We start from the raw sequence: 27,072 nt of genomic DNA, 5'->3' as shown, positions 1-27,072 counted from the left end.
AGTGACAGGACAAGGGGGAATGGGTTTAAATTGAAAGAGAGTAGGTTTACATCAGATATTAGGAAGGAAATCTTTATTGTGAGTGTGGTGAAACACAGGTTGCCCAGCATAATTGTGGACGCCCCATCCCTGCAAGTGCTCAAAGCCATGTTCAACAGGGCTCCGAACAACCTGGTCTAGTGAAATGAGTCCTGTTCCATGGCTAGTGGGTTGGAACTAGATGATCTTCAGGGTCTCCCTCCAACCCAAACCACTCTATGATCAGCCAAAGACTGGTACCAAGAGTTATCGAACCACTTGAGTGCTGAAAAATATAAATTACTACCAGAAGCTCCACAACTATCCTTATTATACATGTTTCTGGGCTTCACTGCTAAAATGTGCTATAAAGTACTCTAAGGAGGCAGAAAATACTCAGCAATGTGTGTAACTTACACAGCATTAATGTGCTTTTCTTTGATTTATACTGTGGTTTGAGAAGCAATTATTGTTTGTTTTCTCCTTTACAATCATGGCCAAAGCTTTTACAGTTCAGTCTTTTCTCAGGATGCATGTTTCTGTACCTTCTCCTCATGATTTTCTCACTGGGTCTTAATATTAAAGATTATCTACAGACCAATCTGCAGTTTCTCTGAGACAACAGTAATTTCTACAATTAATTTTTCATCTGTTTGAATAGCTTTTACATCACAGTTGAAAACTAATTCAATAGCAAACTTATTGCAGGATTAGGACTTCAGAAAATAATGTGAATGTTGATTAAGAACATGTACATTTCCCTTGAGGGTGTGAGATTCTTGTTTGGTTTTCGGTGCTAGAGTAAACTCTAGAACCACATTTCTCACAGAAGCACAAGATAACTGCCTTAAAAACCTAACCTCTCTTTAGCATTTGGAGCCTCTTTTTAGTTCTACTAAATTTTAACAAAAAATTCAGAAGAATTTAGTGTGAAGCAAGACAACATTTTTGAAAAACAGCATTTTGTATAATTCTAAACTAGAACAGCACTAGTCGGGCATCTAAGGACCATGCAAAGGTCCTGGTGACAGAGAAAGGTTACACTTATTCAAGTATCTTCTCTGTAGCAGAGCCATGAGTTACTAGGAAAAAACATTTTGGTAAGTGAGGAGAACTGATAAGAAATGAAAATGCTCAGCATCTTCCATCCTGCCATGCAACCAGAATGTGAAGGGAAGGTCGAAATCAGTGACCTGACAAAATCACTGAGCTGTACCAAGAAAAGTGGGTACACCAAGTGGTACAAGGCTATTGGTCTTCCCCAGCTTAGTTCAGTTGATATGGCTATGAATTTCTCCTTGCCTCAAGCCCTGGTTTATACAAAGTTGGGAAATGTTTTAGTCTAGTTTAAAAAAGAAATTTGAAATAAAGCTGAACTATTCATTAAGCTAGATGACAGTATTTGCCACAACAGTCTAACTATCAGTATTTCATTTAATACACATTTGAACAATTCAATCAGTATTTTATGAGAAGGCCAATTTGAAAATAGGCAGTGTTGGCTTTGTTTATTAATAAAAATGTAACTGCATAGCAGACAATTTCACAGGAGTACAAACATTGGCTACTTTTTCAAGAACAATTTGCTGCTTTGTGTATAGTGTCCACCTCATTTATATTTACTTCAGGTAACCAGGTATATACAATACCAACATGTCTGTTATCAATTTTCTACCAAAACAAGAAAGAGGGAGCCTCTGTTCATAGGCACTACTTTATTAGCATCTTAACAAAATATTTGGAAAATCACAGTAGGTAGGAACAATGTTCTCAGTAGATGAGTTCAGGTTTACAAACATTTCTAGAAAACCATTTTGCTGTACTTACTGTGTTTTCACACACTAAAATTCTCTCTGAACCACATACTCATTGTGTATGTTGCTGGAACCCACCTGCCATTTGAACTCAGTTTTCAAGCAATGTGATTTCCATTGAACTTTATTACCTAATATTTGTCCACTATGGGGGGGGTGGAAGCTGATGGGGAAGGAAGGTGGTGGGGGAAGGGAAGAGAGAGGGAAGGACTAGGGTAGAACAAATGGGAAATACCTTTAAGAGCGCAGATAACTGACAGTAAAATATATGTTCTTTGGTTAGCAAGCAGAAAAAAAGGAAAGGACTTGCATACATGATAGATACGCACTAGCATTCTAAAGCAGAAGACAAGAATGTCAAGAGTGTATTCTTTCCCCACTGCCAGATGGAAGGGCTATTATTATAAATGAAAGGCAGCAGTAGTGGATGCCAGGCACTTTTGTTGTGTGCCAGATTCTGAAGTCCAGATGTAAGCAGGTTACCCCTGGGACAGGACAGGCTTCAGCTCCTGCAGCAGAACAGAACCAATCACAGTTTTCTCAGTGTTTATGATGAGCTGTGCTGTAGAGCTCTCCTTCAGCTCCACTGTGACTAGCATCAGTGACCCACTGTGCACAGTCTTAGCTGCAAACCTGGAGGGAAAAGGAAAAAAAAAAAGCAAAGAGAAAAATCACTGAGGATCTTAAGGTCAAAGACTGCTAATGTTTCTTTCTGCAAGAGTTAAATTAGCTCAAATATAATAAAATACTTCTAAATTCATAAATGCATTTCAGGGGATAAACCATAACACCTCCCACAAATTCTTCAAGCATAATTTATGTAAATATTTTTGCATTTTATAAGGGCAAAGAAGCATCATGCAAAATTTTGTATTTAGGAGTACAAACTAAATCTTATTTAAATAATTTTTAATGTAAATATTGATTCTTCAATATTCATACACACTGACAACCTGACTACAGCTGTATAGAATTTTCAAAGGGTTTTCATTAGTTGGTGCCCCAAAGACAATACAACTATGTTAAATGTAGTAGAACATATATAAAAAGCCAAACTATTGTACTTACAAAAATATGTCTCCTCCCGTAATCCCAGAAATTAATTCAAACTAAAACCAGTCAAAATTATAAACATATGAAACAATCACTTTGAAATGACAGTAGCAGCAAGACAAAGTTATTCTGTTTTTATCTCCAGAACCACAAAAATGTGGCCAATATTTTTAAACATTTTATAATTATTAAAAATCCTACAAAGGAAATAAAAAACTACTAACCAATCAGACAGACAAAAGTTTGGACTAATGCACCATTACTAAATTCCAAGACATGAAGAACCCACTAATTACATGGAATTAGAAGCAAAACTAGCCTTTTAAGCACCACAATTGACTGAAAAGCCATTTTAGGCACAATGAACTTCTGTCAATCCTGTTAATTCATTCTGTGTGCAGAGCCAGGCCCAAGAGACAGGAAGCAAGGATGGCAACAGCGTCCATCTTTCCATCTTCCACCAGGAGCACAACATGCTCTCCCCCCTTCTTGGTTACTTCTCAACAACAAAGTTGCTGCACATGGGCTTTTGAAAACACTAACAAGTGTAGAGCAGGTCTGTGACCCCGTCTGACCCCACTTTGCAGGGCCAATCTCCCCTCCTCTTTCTGAATGACACGTGTCTGAATCAGAGCCATCTGCCTCAATTTGCGCAACATCTTCAGTCACAATAGGACCCAGTTAGCCCTGACAACAGCTCACAATACAGAAAAATCAAACTGCTGCGCTGACAGCACGCTGCGGGCTATTCAAGAGCAAACCAACTGGTCAGTGTCTCCTGTCTGACAATCAGCATGGGCCTTGCAAAGCGCCTACCCAAGCCCTTGGGGATCTGTTTAATTACCATCAACATAAAGGAGGGAGTTTATCGGGAGATACTCAAAAAACTTCACTCCAGACTTAATTAAAATATTAGCCACTTAAGCAGGAAGCAGGTTCTTTTTAAACGAGAAGTAATTTCTGTCTTTTTTTTTCTTTTTAAACTAAGAATATCAAAATCTCATAACACATTATACTAATTAAGGAAACATGAGGCACTTTTCTAATGTCACCCATCATAGGTCAATCTATTTCTTTTGTCTGGATTACTGATACATTCAAAGACCTCTCTTTTTAATAGGAGGTTATAAAACAATATTACTAGTACAAAAATTACCTACTTAGCTAGTTATATCAATGATTTTATCTATTTATGCTGCAAGGTAGAAGATGAATATTTCTCTTGTTGACTTCGACAGGGGGATAATTATAGAAACAATAGTCTTATTAGTCACTTTATTTACTTAACAGTTATGCCTTGGGACAACACAGAAGCAGATTATCTCTGAGTATGCGCATAAATAGGTTGCTAGTTGGCACTCCTGCTGTGCTTCATAGCCCCGAGGCTTGATTTTACCCTCTTTTATCAAAAGCTGAAAGCGATACAAAGTCAGTGTTCTGGGAAAGCCAAGGTGGTCCAAAGCATGAGAGATGAGTTTTGTGCTGATATTTTTACATGTGAATTTGCAAAATCACCTAGGGGATTAACAGTACCTTTCCATAGCCCTGAACAAACCACACAAAATCAATAAAATGTGAGTTTGTATGTGGTTTGCAAGATGCAAAGGGCCTGATACTCAGGTAATTTTACAAAGTGTTAATACGCATAACTAGCAGCAGCTAATCAGCTTCTATCCATGGTCACCGATGAAGGAAGAACTGGACCGCAACAGGAAGACTTATTTCACCATTAAAAATGCATGTATAGAAGAGAACCACTCAGTGGGTTTACTGTTGCTTCTGAACTTTGGAAACCAAAATCTGTTCCTTAGAATAGGGAATATAATCTAGTTTCTAAGGAGAGTTATAAATACACTTGTATAATCTGTAAAACTGAATACAATTATAACAGGATGGAGCAGTTGGCACTGCCAGTAAAGCTGGTTTGTCAGTTATTTAGATGTTTTAAATACACTGTCATTGAAGGATTTAGTTAATAGCTGTTTTTTCAACTAAATACATGCTACTGCATTTACGTACTCTTACCATAAACCCTCAAGAATTTTCAAAAAAGGTGTGTTGTGCTCAACTAAATAACTAGGGAAGCCCAGAAAGGCATGAAAAAAATCTCTCAGCAGCAAAAAATTAATCACTAATAACATGTGCTCACTCTCAGTGAGAAAATTTCATTTTCTTCTTGATAATTATTACCGAGTCAGTAATAATTTTTCACTTTGTAGGTTAGAATTTGAATTAAAAACAAACACAAATCCCCAAACTAAACCAAAAAAGACAATAAACCAACATGAAATTTGGCTTTAAGAAGCCTTGAAAACTGCACTGTGATACATTTAAATCCAAGATGTACATTGATTGACTGTAGGTCCAAAAGAATGAATTTGTCCTGTGGACAACTCTAAACATAAGACATGTATTATGGGCATGGTTCTGTTGCAACAAAGGATCCATCTGTAAATATAAAAAAAATCCCAAACAAACAATAAAAAAACCCCAAAAAACCAAAGCAAATGAGAATGCATCTGGAAAACAAATCCAAATATTTACTAATAGCTTCAAGATGTCTGTTTCTGCTATGATGCAGTATTTAATTCTGTGATAATATTGATTCTAAATCTGATTTTACAACATTACAACATTCAGGAACATTTGCAGCTGTTAGTATTTTTCCTGTTTAAAAAAATCAAGACAGATTGGAACAAAAAATGTGAGAAATATTTGCATATTCTGAACGTTTACAATTTATTTTTTTTAGAAAGAATGTTAAATATTCTGAGCATATGTGACATGCAAAAAAAGAGAAGGAGTTAACACATTATTTTTATATAAATGTAGTACCTAGCAGTAGATAAGGAAATATACATTAAGAAACAAATTCAGCACCAATGAAGTACTATATATTTTTAGAAAACAACTCAGTCTTTCAGGAGTTAAAAATAAAGCATACAGTCTCCGTGACTTCCAATGAAAATAAAATTTGTTCATGATAACCATAGAGAAAAATTTGATATATAGTTGATATAAAGAGAAAACACAGAGTGTCAGATACTAAAATGTGACAGCATTTGCCAAACACTGACTTTGCAATGATGACTAGTCTGAATACAGACTGGGAGTAATTTTCTCTTTTTTTGTAGACAAAATATAGCTACTATAAAGAGATGCATTTTTGGGGGGAAAATTTCAGTGGCAGTGAATATACAACAGCAGACTGACTCACTTAAAACCTGCTGGTTAAAGTTCAACATCTGAGAAAGTAAATTTACGCCTGGACAGTCACTATCAGATTATGAATAAGTGCAAATCGGGATATTTACAGCAGAGCCGGGTTCGTTACACATAATTCAACAGCATTAAAACACACTCTCTCCTGTCCAGTGCTTTTCTTCCTCTTTGACTTTTATATTCAAGCTAAATTTTCTTATTTTTCTGTTCTACTGCTTACCACAAAGAGTGACAATGGCCCATGGAGGTTAAAACTTTTTTTTTCCTCGGCCCTTTCTTTAAATCTTGTACATGAAGCCTTCAATTACTGCCTGCTGAAGCAGACAGAATCCTATTAGTAAGGAAGACAATCAGAAGATGCAATGCCCTGCCCTAGCTGTAGAAAAATAATTAGTCCAAAGCTGACAAATGTGTAATCAAGTTATGCAATGAATATATTCAAAGGGAAAAAAAATACTGCTGTGAATTAGTCTTCAATTTGTAAATATAAGAATGAATAACTACAAAGGAGCTTCCAGCATGTCAACTGGACAACAAAGATCCTTACACTTATAGTTTCAGTACTCTGAATCTTCGTATTGCTCTGCTATGTACAGATTTCACCTTATAAATAACAACTCATCTAAAAATTGGCTACTTGTATTTATTTGCATTAAAAAAAATTACTTGTATTCATTCTCTGAGTAAGTCTTAGAAGGTGAAAAGGAAGTATTTGGGTATTAGTTCTGACCTGGGGATAGAGAGAGCTTAATAGTAAAACTGTAAACACAAACACTCCCACAAAAACAAGGAACTTAATCTGGTGATTTTAACATTGGTTACTACTAATAAAATTTGATTGCTATTTACCTTAAAAATCATATTTCGATAATGTGACTTTCTTTTTCACTGCATATTTAATGCAATTTTAACACTATCTCTGAACAAATTGTTCAAAATACTTAATTCATTAAAATAATGTAATTATTTTCCAAAATTATCTATTTTTCCAGGGGGTATAAAATATCAAAATTGTAAAATAAACTGCAGTCAAATGTACATATTTTTACCATGTTTATTTGTATTGCCAAAATAGATTTTACGTCTGTCCTCAGTTTCCAGTAAGCACCTGCACTGTACCTCTAACAAAAATGCAGAAATGCAAGTGAGTAGTCTGAACTTACTGTCCGATACACAGCACTACTCCACATGTTCAAAAAAATGCTGCATGAACTTTTTATCATCTTCCAAATTTATCATTAGTTTAAAAATATCAGCATTTTTATATGTAGGTATTTATATCTCCTCCCTTAAACTTCAATGAGCTAAGAGCTTGAATCAAAATATTTGGTCCTCCCACCGTGAAAATTTTAACTGCAATACTTGATCTATTTTGTTTTTTCATATACTTCACTCTTTCTTTTTTTTTTTTTTTTCCTACAGAATTGGACATTTAATATGATACATGCTTGAGAATTACACTCAGTCTATTTTTAAAACAGGCTATAAATTTGAATTTGCAGGAAAATTACTTAATTTCAAGAAAGTAGATTATTTTATAGAATGATATTAAAATATTAAATATTAGATACTCAGAGATCTTTACAATCAAAGACAGTCTTCTGCTCAGTTAGTTCTTAAAGTGTTAAGCATTTTCTGTTTAAATAACTGGCTCAAAGGGCTCCTGTTTGTTTTTCAAAGAAAATGCTGCACATACTTATCACTTTATACCATTCAGATACAAAAGCAGTGCTGTCCTCTAGTGGAGAGCAAATAAACCAGGCTAGAACAATCTGTTCAGATAAAGAGCGTATCTAAAATGACTCACTCACATACTTTTAATGTTAAGACCAAATTTAATTTCCTAAAGTTATTTTAAAATCTTGCAATTTGCATATAAGCTCCTTAATACATTTATATATATCTATGTGTTAAGGGCATTAAAATGATTCTGTGTGAAGGCATTCTCTTGATCAAGTATTTTACACCAGTTATTTAAAATCTTGATATGATGATAACACATGAAAACAGTATTAGTATACTCAGGGCCCTTTTGTTAGCAGAGAGAAAATTTCAAGCTTTTGGAACATTAGGATTTGATTAAGGATTTGATTAGGCTTGATTAAGGAATAATGGTAATAGGAAGAGTAATATGAGGAACCACAGAATGAGTACTTTCATACTTATAAAATTCAGTTCTGTTTTCCTCTATTAATAAAAAAATTAACCTAAGAATAGTTACTAAGCAGAAAGACTTCTAGTTCTGCCTGTTTAAAGAAATATAATTAGTTAGCCTAGCTGGGCTTTTTTTTTTCTTTTTTTTCTTTTTTTAAATAAAGAAAACAAAACCAAACCCTCAAAAACAAAAAGCAGGAATTACTTCCATCATAAAGCAAGAAAACATTAGGAGTTTAAAAGTCCTGCTTAAAATAAAAGATGAAATAATGGTGGACATGGATATACTACTATTCCATTTAAAATTCTGTCTCCTACACCTAAGGACTACCAGAAAAGCTGTTTTGCCTAGGCTATTTAGTTCTCTAATTAATTCCTACTTGAGAGATTATGAAGCAAAATCAAAGCTGCATGCCTGTTACAAGTTTATTTACACAGCTACCCACTGAAGCTTTCTAGAAGAGTAGAACAGGAAGACTGAGCCCCTCAGCTAAGGAACTACAGAAGCAAAACAGTCTTAGGTAACTGCATCAAAGGAGCTACTTTGCAGGAGCAGATGTTGATTTCACTTCCTTGGAGCTCTCCAACAGGCTAACTGCTTAGTAAAAAATCTTAGAACAGGTGTGCTTGCACACAGAACAGAAAAGGCCTTTAAAAAAGTCTTTGTGGATTTATAGACCTGTTTATCAGCTACTGACAACATATACTCTGATTCAAGCGAATAACTATAAAGAATTTATATTTCTCAGAAATTTATACATGGAGTTTATCCTCAATAGATGGGTATTTTTCTTTCCAGCAGACATGTTGGAAGCAGATGCAGTTGTTAGGTTGTTATGTTAAGGTGATGGGGTCTGATTACTAACTTTCTGCCTTAGAATTCTTCCAAATTTAGTGCAAATTGGAAGATGACATACACAGAAAAATTTTCCAGGTGGACCCCATTAGATGGAGTTTGGTTCAGTACAAATGTACCTACACAAACATGCCATGGCATACCCTTTCTCCCCACATTAAGTGTTGCTGGATTAAAAAGATGTGGGGAGGATAACTGATTACTAACCACGACATTCTCTGATAATCAAAATTGTCTGTAAACAAAACCCTCTTTCCTTTGAGAATCAGTCTGCCAATATAGTATAAATGGGACATGACAGGTTGCAAAATGATAAAAAGGGGTGAATACAACCAGACTGTCAAGCTGATGCATGGGGTGAGAAATAAAGGCTAGTGAAACACAGTTTGGATTTCTGTATTTTCTGGATTTTGAACATTTTATGCAAGTTTCTACATTTGGTATTGTTGTTTTCATATTACTCAGAGTATGATTCTCACCAAGTGCAGTGTGTCTACTGTCATAATAAATGATTTACACAGTATGTTTCTGATTTTGCTAAAGGGTAGCAATACAAGCCTCCACAAGACAGGGGGATGATATTTTACATCTTGTTCAATAATTGCTTATTCAAGAAATCAGATAGTGAAGGTTACACTAAGCAATGTACAAGCTCTGAAGAAACTAACAGCAAGCTCTCAAGAAACTAACATATCTACAAGGTTCAGTAAAGTGTCCTTAAAAGTGTAGGTCTCTGAACTGCACAGTCACTGCATGCACTGCAGCGCTTGAGCTAGGTTAGACCTGCCCCAGCAATGAGCAGAAATGCTGTTTCATGCTTCTTTGTTTAAAACTTAGCTTGCTTGCTGCTAATTCAGGTGTCCACTATGACACCACTAAGAGATGAGAATCCTCCCTCTGCAAGTTCTGGTCATGTCTAGGAAGAAGAGATGGATGTTAGTACCGCCACTTTTTGCGACTGTATTGGAGAAAGACATTAAAATCCCTATCTTAAAATGTGAAATGGCTGTTCTGAACACTTTAGAGCTTCGTTGTTGAAAGAGATTTGATTTTCTCCAAACCCGCAGATTGTCCCGTATTGGGTTGTTGAAATTATAGAATTGACCACGTGAAATTTGAGGACTGAAATTAATGCTGTTGTGTATCTCAGAGGGCAAGACAATGGTTACAGCCATCCTGATGAACTGTAGAACAAAGATATGTATATGACACCATGCTCACTTTCTAATACTGCTACTTCCTGTTTGCAATTGAGGATTCCTTCACGAATACAACAGCAGCAACAAACTAGTGCAATGGACTATTAAATAAGTTGAGGTCAACTAAACTTCATTCTTCATTATCCACCCTACTAGCTTCAGAGTTTCATCTCACTGACTGATTGGGCAATGCACAGGTGGTCTTCAAGAATGAAAACAGTGGAAAAGATGATCTATTTTGCACCACTTTTAGAGCCATGGTCATTGAAATAAGTAATATTCTGTAGTATGATGCATCCCATTTAGGAAATGCTTTGGGAAGTAGAAGGTAGAGAGGTAGGTAGTTGAAGATGGCCTGATTCTCCATCCCATTGCACATTATACTCTGACGTCAATAGAAGCACACAAGTATAAAACAAAATTAGAGTGAAGAAGTAAATCCAGCTTGTGATCTTTGCTCTGAACAGATTTTTCTGCCATATGCTGCTGCCAACACTTTAAAAGCTTTGCACCATATTTTTCTTGGTAGAGTGAAAAAACACCTTCTCTGTGTATTTCCATTACTTTTTTTCCTAAGCCAATTTAGCCTGAAACACCTCTCCTTCATGTACAGGGTCTTATGTAATAGTAGACAATATTTTGACACTTTCTAGAGGATTATGAGAGCATTCAAGTCTTTACAAGATTCAAGTTTGCAACTAGTCTTTTCATTCTATCACCACCTGTTATCTTTTGTTATAATCAAAGTGAAGCAGATGATGACTACCTATACTTGTAGGAGATGAAAATGAATAAAGGAGGAAGAGATCTGAGGAACTTTTAGAATATTTGTCTGAGAAGAATAAGCAAGACGTTGAAAGTAACACTAGCATGGAGGGCATTTCTGGGTAAATAAGGCTTGTGTCAGTTAAATAGAATATGACTGAAAATCTTGAATAATGCCTTCATCTCATCATATTTTGAAATAGAACAGCCAGGATTTCTTTGTTTTTTTTTGTTGTTGTTATTGTTGTATCTAAAGCAATGAATGTTACTGCCCAAGTAGAGACCAGGAGCTCAAGTGATGTTCTATAGAAGAATCAACTTTGAGGGAATAAATGTCCTCCATTATGTACCCTCTTATCTTGAAGACAGAACAACTCCTAATAGGCTTTGTCCACTGACAACAAGCAGCAGACATACTTCAACTGAAAAGTACTTGTTCCCTAAAGGTAGTTATTCAGAGTGATTTAATTCCCTGCAGGAACAAATACTTTTCTTTCAGTGTCTTTGTCTTCAGATATTCAAACAGTGCCCTCACTTGTGGTCTGAACCAAAAGACAGAAGCTGGGTGCCTCAGCTGACTCTTTAAAACTTTATCAACACCAAGTAACAGTTCTTAGAACATTAAAAGAGCTGTGGATATTCCAACAATTACGCTAATCAGTCTTGTGAAAAAGTATTTTAAGAAAAAAAAGAACTCTTCTTTTAGAAGTTTTAATATTTAAGAAAACACATTTCCAATTCAAGAAAATCTCTCTTTTGAAATGTATTTCACATTCTTGCTTCTAGAAGAAGCCTTTTATAATTGAAATAATGTTTCCACTTATTACCAAAAGCAAGAAAGATCAATACATAAAATAGCTAAATCCTATTAAGAACATGCAAATGCATTTCATGTTGTCCTACAACGCCCTGTAATCTAAGCCCTTGAATAAACTCCATTGAAGATCAGACAACTACTCTAAAGAAAGCAAAATAGTACAGTAAATTTATTTTTCAAATAATAAATATTTACCTGCACCTTTGTCTGCTTATATCTGTCTGTAACTATATGCTACCAAGTTAAAAATTCTTGCAACTATCACTTCAAATAAAAACCAGTCAGAAAAGACAGTTTAAAGCAGAATCAATTATGTCACCTGGTATATTTGTTCTACATTCATTTAACAGTTAAGTTATTACACTGTAACTAAGCGCACAAATTTAGTAGCCACATGGTAAAGAGAGAAAAGAAATGCATTTAAGAAAGTGTTGCTACATTATGATATGCTCAGATATATAGCCGATGTATTTGACATTTGTTTTCACTTACTTCATTTTTCTTTGGTGACTGTATGCTACTCTGTTGATATTTATTTCAAGTATTTACTTTTGAATCTTCATTGTATTTGCTCTAAGTGTTTTTGCTTGGTGCAAAAATAAAATCCTAATAGGGTTATTAATTTAAGGACCAATAATTGGATTCCACCAGCATGACAACATCTTCAGCATGAATGTGAATACGTTTAGACTGAAAGAAACCATGAAACACACCTGTTCATGTCCATTAGATACTCTTGCACTTGTATTAAACTGTACAATTTCATTTTGAATGAGTATATTGCATTACCAGGCAATACAATTTTTTTGGCATTAGCCATCATTAAGCAGCAATACTCAAATTGGGCATGACCAACTAATAGGTTAATGTAATTTATGCTGCACAATGCAGAATGCCAGTTAAAAAACAGTACTTATTTTTCTGTGTAAAAAGACTTCTTCCAAGAAGTCAGCTGAAGTAGTCCTCACAGAACAGCATGATGAACTAAAAGTTTTTGGATGTAATTTTTTTTCTGCAATATCACTTGCAATAAAACAAGACAAATGACAATCCTATAAAAATTAGAAAATTCACTTTTCTTGTATTTTTATTGAATCCATAACTGTTTAGACAAGACAAAAGGTTACTGTTTGTTATTCTGAAATTGTGTATCAAATAAAAGTCACAATTCTTGTATCCATGAGACTTCTGCCAGAAAAATTTGATTTTGTTTCCTCTCATGACTGAGTTCATTTAATCCAAACATGTTTCCCTTAGATACATATACGTATACATCTATATCTATATCTATATCTATATCTATATCTATATCTATATCTATATCTATATCTATATCTATATCTATATCTATATCTATATCTATATCTATATCTATATCTATATCTATATCTATATCTATACCTATATCTATATCTATCTATCTAAACTATTTTGGTAATTTTTTTCAGCATTTTGGAAGGATTAATTATCTAATATCTATCTCAAATATTCATTCATGTGAACCTAGGATTTACTTTAATGATGAATCATTACTGTTTTAAAGATTAACAGGTTTATCACAGTATCAATTAGGTAATGTTCCTGCTCAGTAAAGTCTAGGTAGAATTATGACTACATAATATCTGTGAACTCCATTTACTTATGGTGAAGCAAACAAAGGACTGTTTTCTAAATGCTTATCAACTGCTGGGCATTTCTCAAAGGCCACCTAAATTGTTATAAATTATATGTTTTGCTTGATGGATTATTCTATAATCTATTCTATAACTATTCTAGCAGACTGAAAACATTGTATTTTGAATCTAAGAAATTAAAGAAGATTTCATGATGTTCTGAAGCACTCTGAATACTTCAGCTTGTCCCAAACATGCCTTTAAGCACTGTCTCTGAAGGAGTGTACCTAACAGTAAGTGCATCTTCAATATATTTACTGTTATAGACTCTGTTGTGGGAAACTTCCCTTAAAAGAAACCAAAAGAGCAAAAGAAAACACCATCAAATTAGAAACTTATCTACAACCAAGAAATGTGTGGCTGAGCTAGGAGCTAGGCTGTTATTTTAGGGAGCCTTTTTGAGACTCAGTCAACAAAACAATCCATGCCTATGCGATAAGTCTCATGTGATAGGGTAAAGATGGCGAGCACCTGTAGGCAGCAGACACTTCAGTCTCTCTTGATTGACACTCTCACCTAGTCTTTGAATTGATGTTGAGAACACAGGCTATACAGATCCCTCAGGGATGCAACAAATGAGGACTCTTTCATGGAGGATCAGGTGTCAACAGTGACAATCATTTCAGTGCAATTGCACTAGCTGTGCCATGTTTTTATGGTGAAACAGAATTTTATCATTAACCGTATCAAATACATAGGAAAATCCAGCTGGGTTAATGTTAATACAATGCACTACAACTGCCCAGCAATGCAAAAGAGACTACATCCAACAATATCAGGTTATTAATCTTGTGTAGGCTACAGAATTCTCACCCTTTCAAGCAGCCATCTCAGTCAGCAAAATTTCAAACAAAAGATTGTTGTTTTCTTTAAAGGAAGATACTTTGCTTTTATTGAATAACAAAATTCGGGGGACTAGAGATAATTCTGAATTTAGTGAACAGTTTTAGTAGATGGTAAGGGAAATGTATTAATTTTCTTATTTCAAGACCAGGTTAACCTGTTTATTCCTGCCACAAGTGAGAAGCCATACAGATTCACAGGACTAAATATTTTGAGTCAATCACATTAAAAGCTGTCATTAACCAACAATTGCATCAATTCCACTCACATTCTGTATCATAGCATTTGGATGAAATGGATTAATCTACAAGTAAAAACTGGAAATTTGACAGGGTCAATGACTTTCCTGACTGATAATTGTTTTTGTTTGCAGATATATATGTAGGAAAGCAAAAAAATAATGTAGGAAAACAAGTTGCTCCTCACAGATGATAAAACTAGAGCAGGCTACTTACTATAGGAAACAGAAACAAAAGTTAAAAAATCCCCCAAAACCTTCTTGAAAGTACTGTGCTCTAAAAGGCTACCTCTTCCCTTTAAAACAAAACAAGGGATGGACAATTTCCTCTAACTGCGTACAGTAAAGTCTAGACAGTTCTATACACACTCAATTAATGAGCTGCAGAGTACTTAGTCTCAAGTTACTATCTGCTTAGTATTATATATTTCAGTATAATTTGGTAGCTTCTTCCTTAAAGGTATAGGTAATAAAATTTTCTCCAATATTATCAAATGTTGATGAATTTTGAACTAACAAATTAATATTAAAAGACAGTGGTACTTTAAATAACAAACAATCTTACCTGTGTATGTTATCTTGACCAGAAGGAACTACACCCAGGTTAGCTGCTTTCACTACTCTCTCAATTATTACAAGTCTAGTAGAGTTCTGTGGAGCAACAGCTATTGTAGTGGATGTCTCATTCATTCCTGTCAGCATTCCTGAAACATTAAGTATTTCATTATGAATACAGTAAGATTTGCTCTCTTATTAAGCGTTAAACCAAACCAGTAGACATATAAACAAAAAACAAGGCATTAAAAGTTAGATAATTTATCAAGAAAACCATTTCATAAGAACTCACATAATTACCTTACTTTAATGTCTTACTTGCAATGACCTACTATCAGAAACGAATTAGTAATAGCTGAACAATGACATGTGTGATACTAACGCAACTGTGAAACCAAGGTAGTTTTTTTCTCATAAAAAGCTTAATTTAAAAGAAGAATGCAAATGCAGAAATTAAATATTAAGTAAAACTAATTTGGAAAGGTCCAGCTTAAGTAAGAACATATATAAAGATCCTTTATAATCTTTCAATCATACATTTAATTATAATTCCATATCCAATTGCTAAAAATTATCTTTAAATTCAGATAGCAGTAATTGGTTCAATGTAGTTATTTAAGAGAAAGTCAGCACATTAGAAACTGGTAAATTCAGTTAGCATCCAGCTCTCTAAAATATCAACATAAAGAATTTGAGTAAAATTATTTGACTATGACTACAAAATGGAACAGAAACGTAAAGATTACATCCAAACATATGATGAAGAAGAAGTACAGAAGGATATGACATTCAAGGACATTTTAACAAAACTCATGCTTTTCTATCAATATCCATTGTTTAGAAGAATGATTTGTTAGATGCTCATGTTGATTAAAACACAACAGTAACTACAACTTAACACTGTGAGTGCCTTTTTACAGTATGTTGAGAAGCTGAAAATGCAGACAAACAAAGGAGCACGGTACTTCAGGCAGAAATATGAAGCATCTGAAGCAACACTAACAATGAAAACAACGTAAAAGTCTCAAAAGGCCAATGTTTTAGGGCTGCACATACAGTTCTAACCCAGAGGAAACAGTAGTACCAAGATGCTTAATAAGAACAATTAAAAAAATAAATCCAGCATTTTATTGCCCCAGAATGTGCTGCTGTCACAGAATAAGAAATATGAAAGTAAAAATGGAACAGCTGATGAGTAAATAATAGGATATTATTTACTTAGGAAAGAGAACAAAAATCGTCATCCAACTTTTATAACAATCAGATTTATCTCGAGTAGAACATTCTATTTCAAATTGTTTAGCTATTAGGCAAAAGCTTTTCAAACTACATACACAGACTAGAACTGCTTTTAAGCAGAGCACGGGGACTGACATAACACTGCTGAGAGATATGTGTACTTATTTAGGATTTAAACCTTCTCCATTAAGCTCTACTGAAGAGCAAATGCTGAATAAATGAATGCAACTATGTTTATGTTAAAAGCCTGTTTCCCGCAGCATGTAATTAAAGGAAATGTTGTACAAAGCCAGTACTTTTGTCAAGCTCCTGTAAATGGAAAGATGGATAGCACTCAGAGAAGTGAATGCATTGCTTCATATTTAACCTTAACACTCTTGTCATTAATGGTTTGTCTAACTTGTTCTATAAAAGACAAGGTACTGCTCCATTGAAGTAAAATTAAAAAAATCAACTAAACCATGCTTTTCAGAACAGAAGATTCATTATCGTCGACTAATGTATTGGCATAAAGCAAAGTAACATCCTATCAAGTAAGGCACACATTCAATCTGCTTTTTCACCCCCCTTTATTTTTAACTCATGCTGTTTTATTGTTATAGGCAATTTGTACCACTCAGCATGACAGTGTAAACTGAATCAAGATTAATTTACATGCAAAAGAACACTTAGGAGAGCAGCGTGGTAAGCAAATGTATTGTCTCGATTGCTGAGGTGGAAAAGAACCTGGAAATAAAAAAGGCTACTCTAATTAAGGAGCATCAAATATGATTGCTTGGGGTAGTCAATGGCCAGAAAATAGTAAATGTCCAACCATTTAAAGAATTAGCATCCTGCTTGTTAGGAAAACAAATTTTATATATACAATTTTAATAACATTAGGTAAACTATATGTTTACTTAACCAAGATTGGGTTTTGGTGTTGGCTTGGGTTTTTTAAAATGTGATTCAGGTATACATTTCTAAAAAAAGTTGACAAAATTATTTAAAAATATGTCTCTTGAGAGGAAAAAAAATCCTAAATTAGTTTTAATTGCCTATTATAAAAACATCATCATAAAAATTCTGATTAATATCCAGCTATAACAATCACATGACACATTTAATACTGCTTGAAACACAAGAATCCAAGAAAACTCTAGCCTGAGCACAAAGCAGCAACTAGTCTGGGTTAGCCACCTGATATGATGAAATAACTGTATGTATTTTAAATAATAAAAGAAGATTAAATTGGAAAAATTACAGTGATGGGTAACAAGGTATGCTAGCCAGCAAGACTAGTCCTATTCTGAATTGAGGGAAAGTGAGTTTTGCTACTGAATTTCAAAAACAAGAGACAAGTTGAAATCTGGATACAGAGTTCCCAACAGTAAATGTTCCACTCGGGATGCGATGTAAAACAGGGTATAAAATTCCGAGTCCTGAAGGATCAGAAAAAATACTTGAGCAAAAAGGTAAAGAGTGTTTAATACTATCATTTTAATCCACTCATTCCAAATTGTCAATCACAACAACCGCTAACTCAGCTGCTTTTCCAGGGAACTACTTCACCAGAGGATTCCGAGCTCAGGAAGAAAGAAAAGGGGAGATGGTGCAGCAAAGCTAAGCATATCATGCACAGCATGTGGACAAAAACAGCTTTTGAGGTTCTGCTGCTACCACCAGATAACCTTCACAGACATGAATATTCAATAACCTGTCTGCTCCTCTCTCTTTATGCCATCAGGAAGAAAATGGACATATACAAATGTAACAGACAATGTAAAACAGCAGAGTGTAATTGAATAAAGATGCGTAGCACTGAATTGTCTTCTACATAGCAGTATAATACCAGCTATTTTCTCTTTAGCATTCTTATTAGGTTACACATGCAATTTAGATGTAAAAATCCTTAAAACCCATACATATTTTCATTCTCTCCTTGCATTTCTAATATTGTCCTCATTCCTTCAGTATTTTTTAGCTATCTGTTTTGGTAACAAATAAAACCAGGCATCTCCAGACACAGGACTTGAAACACATTCAAAACCAACAAAACAAAAAAACCCCCAAAACCAACCAACCAACCAACCAACCAAAAAAAAAAAAGAAAAAAGAAAAAAAAGGAAAGATCATGACAAGTGCAAAACAAGTTATATAAATCAGATTCATTTGGAGAATACACGCAAATTGAAGTTAAACACAAAATAGAATAGCATATACCAACTTCTAAATTGCCCTACATTTATTATTATTTGGATTTTTCATTTAGCAAGAACACAAAGTAATTCTTCCCATATGCTACCTGTTCCTAAAGCTTTGTAATAAATACTAATACAAAATGTAGAACTGAGACCTCTGTTACCAAGAATATTCTGATACAGCTGATATCCATAAGAAAAACGATGGAATAGGAAAGGTTTTTAAACCTGTAGTAAATTTGCCAGCCTGCAAAGTCCTGCATCAAAGAATGAATTCAGGAAGACAGAGCACGCGATACAGAAATGCCAAGAGACCTTCATGGATTTACAAATACTTCATATAAACAAATTTTCAAATAGCTTTATTCAGAGTAGCCTTTCTGCTCTATTAAACATAGCAAACAGCTGCCAGATTTATTCAGACAAATAATCAACAACCATAGAAGTAAAATGGCAGAAGAAAAAGGAATTTTGGCAACAACTCCACAGAGGACCACAGCTATTCTCCAAGTACACTTCTTCTATGTGCTCATGGTTCTGTATGGCCAGTCAGGAGGAAAAAAAGCCCTCAGTCACAGTAAAGCATACAAAAACTCTATCAGAATATCAGAAAGCAAGCAAACATAAAAACAGGGAGGGAAGAAGCACAGTAACCTGCCTTCTTTTCACTACAACCTCAGCTACAATTTTTAGAAGGGAACAGTTTAAATAAATGTACTACAGCCTCGTTCAATCACTCACCTTGGTTTGCTGAGCAGGTATAAAGCAGAGAGGCAGGCTTTAGCCAGCAAAGGGTAAGAACAGCAAATAAGTATCAATTGGTTATGAAAACAAAGCACAATCCTAACTTTTCACTGCAGCCATAAGCTTAACTGCAAATTATCTAGACAGTATTTAAACTACTTTCTTAATAATTCAATAACACAAAAGCAAGAAATGCTCAAAAGCAATAACTAATAATACATAACATTACTCATTGGTGTTCTTGACTGCTTGATGGATATACTGAGTTTCTGAGCCTTACAGAGCAATGAGACAGGATCCCATGGGCATATTCTCATCTCAATGTGAAGAGACACACACATGTAAATCCCCATACATTGAGATATATGAGTAAACATTACTACATTTAAGTGCATCCAAAATGTAACCACTTATATTTTAAAATATCCAAGAATCATATCCAAATTAAGGACAGCAGTATTGACTATTCCATTTAACATATGGTTAGGTCAAACCTAAGCACAATTTTCTCTAATTATTTTGAATAAAATATTCAAGTTACTAAAAGCTCTTATGGGGGTTTGTGTCTGGATTAGTATAAGAGACTTAAATTCTTTGAAAACACAGTATTAGTAGAATGCAGAAGTACAAAAACCAGTATTCCAAAAAAAGTAGTTTTTATATATGAAGTGTTTGAAAGCGAAAAGATTAAAACAATCTTTAAAATAGCTAAGGAACAGGTACATTAACAGTATTGAAAATTAGTATTGGAATAAAGAATAGTAAAACCCGATGCAATACCAATGTATAAATGGTTCCTTTCCTTGAGCTGGCATCACAAGTTTCTTTTTTACTCCTGGTAGGAAAGGCATTCACACTTCATGATGGGAAGCCAAAAGTCTTTGAGCCAAAAGACTGTTTTAGGGTAAAGTGTAGGCTTTGATCCTTTAAAGACTGCATCATATCATGGCACATCCTTCTCAAGATACTTTTAAACTACTTGAAATTGTCAGAATGAATACTAATAGTCTCAACCACCTACAACTGGAAGCACCTTCTGTATGCTTGGAAACTGAAAGGTATGCAGTTCTCTTCCCAAGTAAATTTACTGAAGCTGCTGAAGTATTTCTCACCTTGCTCCTTCTTAAAATCTTTCTCTGACATAGTGACAGGCAGGAGCAGTTCTCCAACAGGGGGTTGAATGTTAACATTGAAGTGATCATCCTTTGTGCTAGAAAAGAGAAATTACAGAGAATCAACCAAGTGCTTCAACACAGATTAATAAATACACATATATCAGTTTCAAATTTTTTGTGAAATCATTAAAAAGTATAAGAACTACCTGTATGATTTCTACCTTATAAATCTGAAAGCTAACTTCTTACATTAGTAAACCTGATCCATTTTTCTCCAGTACAAATGTGGTAGGCATAGTCTTGCATTTCTGAAAATGTAACTTTTATTCAAATCAATGTTCATTTGTGATCTACAAAGCATCACACTCAATCTAAATGCTTGCAGAGGTTATTGTGCATTTCACAAATCCTTCGAGAGAACTGTTACGCATTCTGTCATCAGCTACAGCTGTTCTAGAAATAGGGGGTAAACATAGAAAATATATAATTTCAGACAAAAGGATGGTATTGTCTGGAAAAAACCCACAAACAAGCCAAACAATAAATACATTAGTAAAGGAGAAATATTTTTGATAACTTCAATTTTACAGTATTTGGTATAGTTAAACAAAATCACAGAGCATACATGATTAATGTAAAAGCACACTGGAAAACTGCAGAACATTTTTTTAATGGTAGAGTTTAATAGTATTGTGTTTCTATCACTAGAAACACAATACTATTAAATGTTACACATTTCTCCTTAAGAAATAAACATCATAGAGTGAACTTCCTTTCTCTATCCATTCAATTCTCTAAGTTTCCAACTATTTTGTCCGAGACTTCTTCAAGGCTACAGGAACTCAAGACACATTCACCCTGCTATGTTTCATTGACTAACTGTACCATAGGGGATTTGCCTAGCAATTCAGGATCAGTACATCCAGTCAGAATCTTTGTTAATGCTTTAAGGCCTGAGAAATTTTTAGAAAAGAACACTTTCCTTTTTTTTTCTGGTGTATCAAATAGTCAATATATATTGATTGATGATATGCCTCAGACATCTTACTTAAATACAATGATACAATCATTAGAATGGAAAGTACATTTCATCCATTAACATCCATGTTATTTAAATTAACCTAAAATATGTGCTACTGATACTTTATAACTAACTCTGCAATTTCAAAGTTCTGAAACAAGACAGACTGATGGAAAGCAAACACCACTATAGATCAATAATATAGAAAACACATGTGTCTCCCTCCTCAAGATGCAAGACAAGCTACCTGGAAACAGAGAAGCATTTTACAGTCCTTCTTCTCACAATTCTAATACTTATTGTAATTACCCATTTACAAAAGGAAATGCTTAGGAACTAGTACGTTCTTATTTTCTAGCTTCTGATGTGTTATAATTATGCTTATGAGTGCAGTCTCAAGTATGGGCTGTTCAAATAAAATGGGACATTTATGCTAACTTTTCTGAGAACTGCTATTTAGTAAACATATAGGGGAACAATCCCTTCAAACTCCCAGTACTTCCTTTATAAAAAATCATTTATTAAGTGCTGCTTTTAAAAGCTAACAAATTCAAACTTTTTTCCCCCCCTGTACTACCTTAAATGCTATCTGTCTCTAAAGTCATTATTATAATAAAAGAGCAGGGATTGTTTGATTATCTAGCCCGATTAAGTGCACAGTAAAATAAGCAAGAAGTATTTTTCTTTAATTTTTCCTTTGAAAAGTGATTAAGAACTCAATCATCTTAGGAGCTGATGGAAGGGTCTTTAATCAACTGCCTCATTAATTTTTTGCTATTCATACCTACTATTTGGACTATAAGACTAACACTTTCAACAATACCTTCATTGACACTGTTCAACTGATTGTTCAACCAATCTTATGTTTCATATTTAAGCAAGATGTACTCTATATAATTTAGCATGAAACAGATAAACCATTTTGTGTACAATGATTTACGTCCTACATCGACTGGAGAGATGCCATTTGTACATAAACTTGACTTATAACATCAATTATTAGATTGCTTTAATGCTTATAACAATATTTCCACAACAAGAAGGAATAAAAGCATGAGTACAGCTTAGATTTTTTATGTCCCTAACTGCTCAAGAGGACCACTTGACACCTCTGCTGTTAACAAACATTCCACTTCCATTTCCTCAAGTGAATAAATAGCTAATATATATTCTTTGATAAAACACGAACTCTTCATAGCCTACAAATAGAAATTCTGATTGCTATTTGTTCTTCAAAACCACTTTGTTCTTAATTTCACTTTAGTCAGCATCTGGGTTACTTTGCATTACTTTAATTCCAGTGTGCTACAGTAAATTTCTTTCTCAGCTACAGAAAATCATCCTTCCTTATAGGTTTTCTTTATCGGACACTTCACAGATTAAATATACAGCTTTTGTTTGTTGATCTGCATCTCTTTTATTACATCTTTATATTAGAGAGCTCATAATATTTAATTTAACAAAAGTTACTTCATAATTCCATAGAACCACAATATGAATGGGCATTAGAAATCACCTGTTTCTATATCCTGCTTAAGCAAGGGTCACCTTAGCTCACTTTGTTCATGGCCTTGTCCATTTGAGCTCTGAGTATCTCCAAAGATGGAGATTTCATCAGATATCTAATGAAGAAATTTGAGAATAAAATTGAGACTTGGAATACAAATACTTAACTTCCCCCAACACCGAGTGAACTAAATTTCAGTGTATTTAACGTATTAATTTATATTTTCAAGAATCTCATTAATAAAAATGATGTTTATACAAAAAATTACATTAACATTTAAAAATCTGCTGGACAACTGGCTCAAGCTGCACTGAAGCATCTCTCAGGTGGTGTTATTTTAACTTTCCTGAAAGACCAAGGTGAAGCAGCTTACCAGAAAAAAAACCCAAAGTTTCTCAGGGCAACAGAATGTGGTTTTTGATTTCAAAAATTAAAGACTGTGTTTTCTGGTATTAGCATGTGCAATAAGTTGGTAAGTTACAGCCTTAGAGGAATAATTAATGAGAAGTTCTTGGAGGGAAGCTTTAAAATGATCAAACAGGTGGGGATGTCTGATAACAGTACCTTTCCAACAGTAGCTTGCAAAATCTGTTATGTATTTAATTGTGAACTTATGGGCAAATGATATTACACATCGTTACTCCTACTAACTCCTTAAAAACTAAACTAAACTAAACTGTATATATTATATTTTTAAAAGACTAACATAACTTTCATGACTCAATTGCAAGTATCACATGAATTTATCTTCTGATGCACACATCAAGATGAACAAAAGAGAGACAAAGACAATAATGCTCCCACAGGAACAAAGGGAGACTTATTAGCTCCACGATAACTGACACAGCAAGACTAAGATTCAACCCTTCAGAAGATGCGGAGTTTAAAGATTTCTGCACATGTCTGTAGCTAGCATTTGCCATTTGAAACCCTTGAGTATTCCTTCTCTCCTCTCAGTTTAGTTGCTTTTTTTTTTAAGAATTGGCTCTGGAGGGCTCCTGGTAAAGAAGTTCTCTACCATAACAAAATGCTTTAGAACAGTGATGGCAAAATCTTCTTTAAAATTGAAGTAAATAATGCTAACACTTGTCAATGACTTCTTTTAAAATCCCACAATAGCAGTGGTAAAGTCTTAACTTCCAAAGCTTTTAATAAATTAGTATTCTAATAAGAGTGGGAATATTCTTCTTGCTCTTTATACTATCCTTTTTTGTTTCACTCCCAGCAGCAGCTTGTCCCAGAATATATCTTTCCCAAACCAGCTTACTGTTTTTGTCTTGTATTCACAAAAATCTCCACACATGTTAAAAAAAAAAGAACATGTGAGGAAGAGAAACACTAACAGAGAATTAATTTCCTGCAAAACAAAATATGGAACAGAAAAGTATAGGGGACTTGACTCCTAGTCTTGCTGAAGAAAGGAAAGGACTGCATCCTGCTTTTGCATGAGAAAAAGGCCAAAGCAATAGAACAAATGAAAGCAGTTGTTCATGTCCAGCCTTGTTTTTTCCAGGTCAGTTATTTATCTTGGCATAATTGTGTTCTGGAATAGGGCCAACTGACTACTTTAGAGTAATGAAATAAAGAGAAGAGTACCAGATTGCTTGTCTTACATTTATAAGCAACTAGGTGATCTGCTGACAAAGCACTAGGGAAGGAAACAGCAAGAAAAAAGTGAAAATGCAAGTGACAGTGATGTGAAGAAAATCCTGCATCTCTAACATTAGCTTTTAATATATTCCATAACATATTCCACTACATAATTTTAATCAGATGCTTTTGTGGAAGCATCTACACCTGAATGCAAGCTTGCACTCAACAGAAATACTGACTGCTACCCAACCAACCATCTTCATTTACTTGCTTTGCAGGTAGAAGTTCTGCTTGGCAAGATTTCTACACCAACACAGAGTGAAGTGAGCAAATTTCATGCAAAAAATCTCATCCATTGAAAATAAAATTCAGAGCAAAAGCTTCTAAAGTAAGATGAAACCTGCAGAGAACAGATCGAACAAAGTTTTTAAATCTCATTCACAGAATTTACTTCATTTAAGGAATTGCTAGATTCTGCTACACCAAACTCTTCTGGAGTAATTAGCAAAATGTTTTCTTTATATAGTACAGGACAGATGAAATGAACAGACATACAAGAGTATGTACTCTCCTCATCAGAAAGAGAGGGCCCTTCTCATGACACTGGGACACTAAGAAATGCCAATATAAGGTAACCAGTTAAAAACCTCTGTCATGTCACACTATTTTCCAATTACCTAATTATTTTGAAAAAGAATGAAAGGTACAAAAGCTGTTGCTTTCATTAAATTTTTCTTCTTGGGAGCTCTGCTTGTGTTCTTTTGCACTTAAACCTTGAGAAAACTAGGGAGAGAAAATGCAAAATCAAAACTAGGGGGAGAGATGCATGGTATGGACATCTCCCCTACACCAAACAGTTTCAAAGAAAGCTAAACAACTCCCTGTGTACTTTTCAAAAGAACAGAAAAAAGAAGAGAACCAGGCTCTCCATAACTTAATTTTATCTTTAAAGCTGTGGTTCTTTCATGGTTTTGGGAACAACTAAGGTAATTTGGAAAGAGAGGATGAAAAGAATAAGAAAGAAAAGGTAAAGACAAGCTTTCAATGCTGTAAAAAGGACATCTCTTCACCTTTAGTTACTCATCATACCTACAAAAAATTGGAGATTGGCCTACTGAGTTATACAAACACGGACAGAAATTCATAATGCTAAATACATATACAAAAAATAGAGTAAAGGCATGTAAGGGCTCTCTGTCTCTATAACCTTCCTTGTCTTTCATTTCAAGGGATTAAAATATTTTCATTACAAGGATCCATGGGCAAAATTCTGACAAAGCAAAGCTCCCATATATTTGTTCAGACATCTCAAAAACTAGTAAACTGAGAGAAAGAGTTGAGAATATCTGAAAAGCAGAGACATGCAAGACAATAATGATAACATAAGTGGTAGGATTGTTGACATGGTGAACACTAGGAGCTCAAGCATTCAACAAAAACCACACTGACATGGAAATTTTAAGATCTGACATGGGGAAAAAAGGAAGTAATTCCAGTGTCAGTGGAGTATTGCAGATAGTCTGTTATATCAAGAATCCATTCCAACCATTTCTCCGCTCAACTGATGCCTACCTGCTTAGCTAAGGCTCAGGTCTCTTACTTGGATGGTGAATATACTAAACTTTAACTAGAATTCAACAAGGTAGCAACCTACCTTGCATATGAGTTAGCCAGTAACAAATTGCTCTAAACTCCTAAGCTGTTTATATCCTGCTTGCAAAATGAGAACAAAGTAACACGAAAACAAAGAGTAACATTCAAAAAATCTTTTAAAAGGCTGAGTCCCTCCATTTATTCCTCTTTAACTTTCTGCTTGAGAGGCATTATCATGCAGAACGCCAGAGTGGCTGAAATAGCTGCCTCTGGAAGGAGGTGGCATAAGAAAAATAACAATGAAGATATGTTCTCCTTACAAACACATGCTGTGAACATCCTAATATAAATTCTAAATAAATGCATTAGGCACAGTTTTCAAGTTGAGGCATTTCACCCCACTTTAATTAGATGTGTGATCTTGGTAAGGTTTGCTTACAAAAATAGTATTTGGGCAGGAGGTCTTTCAAAGCTCATTCCTTTGAACCTCTATATTGCAGATTCTCCTTCATTGTCCTTGACTTGTACAACAAATTCAGAAAAAGATCTAAATATTTTATGACTCATGTTAGTTTTTCTCTTTATACAGTTTGTATTTATCGAACCACTAGTATAACAGCACATCCCTAAGCTGAAGGGTAGTGTTTGCTATGCAAAACACACAGTCCATGATTGGCATCTAAGACCAATTGATCTACCCATTACCACTATGTCCCTACCCCCACAAGCTTTACTACAAAGCTATTGATTTAAACACTGCCGATCGGTTTCCATTTTCTGATTTTGGGCAGGCCAATTAAGAAAGTGAGTAATTGTGATTACACTGCTTCAGGATCAATTACATTTGATGCAAGATAAAGTGCTCCTCTTAGA

The 27,072-nt window shown here is 34.4% G+C and overlaps 1 protein-coding gene across 1 annotated transcript in view; it reads right to left on the bottom strand.

Moving 5' to 3' along the window:
- Positions 1 to 1,713: 1,713 nt before the first annotated feature.
- Positions 1,714 to 27,072, bottom strand: part of AP3B1 (adaptor related protein complex 3 subunit beta 1) — a 139,670-nt gene continuing 114,311 nt past the window's right edge. Inside the window, exons 24-26 of the mRNA XM_031062180.1 lie at positions 20,483 to 20,580; positions 15,218 to 15,356; positions 1,714 to 2,465 (exon numbers count right to left, since the gene is read on the bottom strand). Of these exons, the coding sequence (XP_030918040.1) occupies positions 2,312 to 2,465; positions 15,218 to 15,356; positions 20,483 to 20,580 (391 nt within the window). The 3' untranslated portion in view covers positions 1,714 to 2,311. The remainder of the gene's footprint in view (positions 2,466 to 15,217; positions 15,357 to 20,482; positions 20,581 to 27,072) is intronic.

The sequence above is a fragment of the Geospiza fortis genome, unplaced genomic scaffold, assembly GCF_000277835.1.
Source record: "Geospiza fortis unplaced genomic scaffold, GeoFor_1.0 scaffold201, whole genome shotgun sequence".
NCBI classification, from domain to species: Eukaryota; Metazoa; Chordata; class Aves; order Passeriformes; family Thraupidae; genus Geospiza; species Geospiza fortis.
The sequence above is the reverse complement of the archived record's forward strand: the minus strand, read 5'-3'. Positions and strand labels throughout refer to the sequence as shown.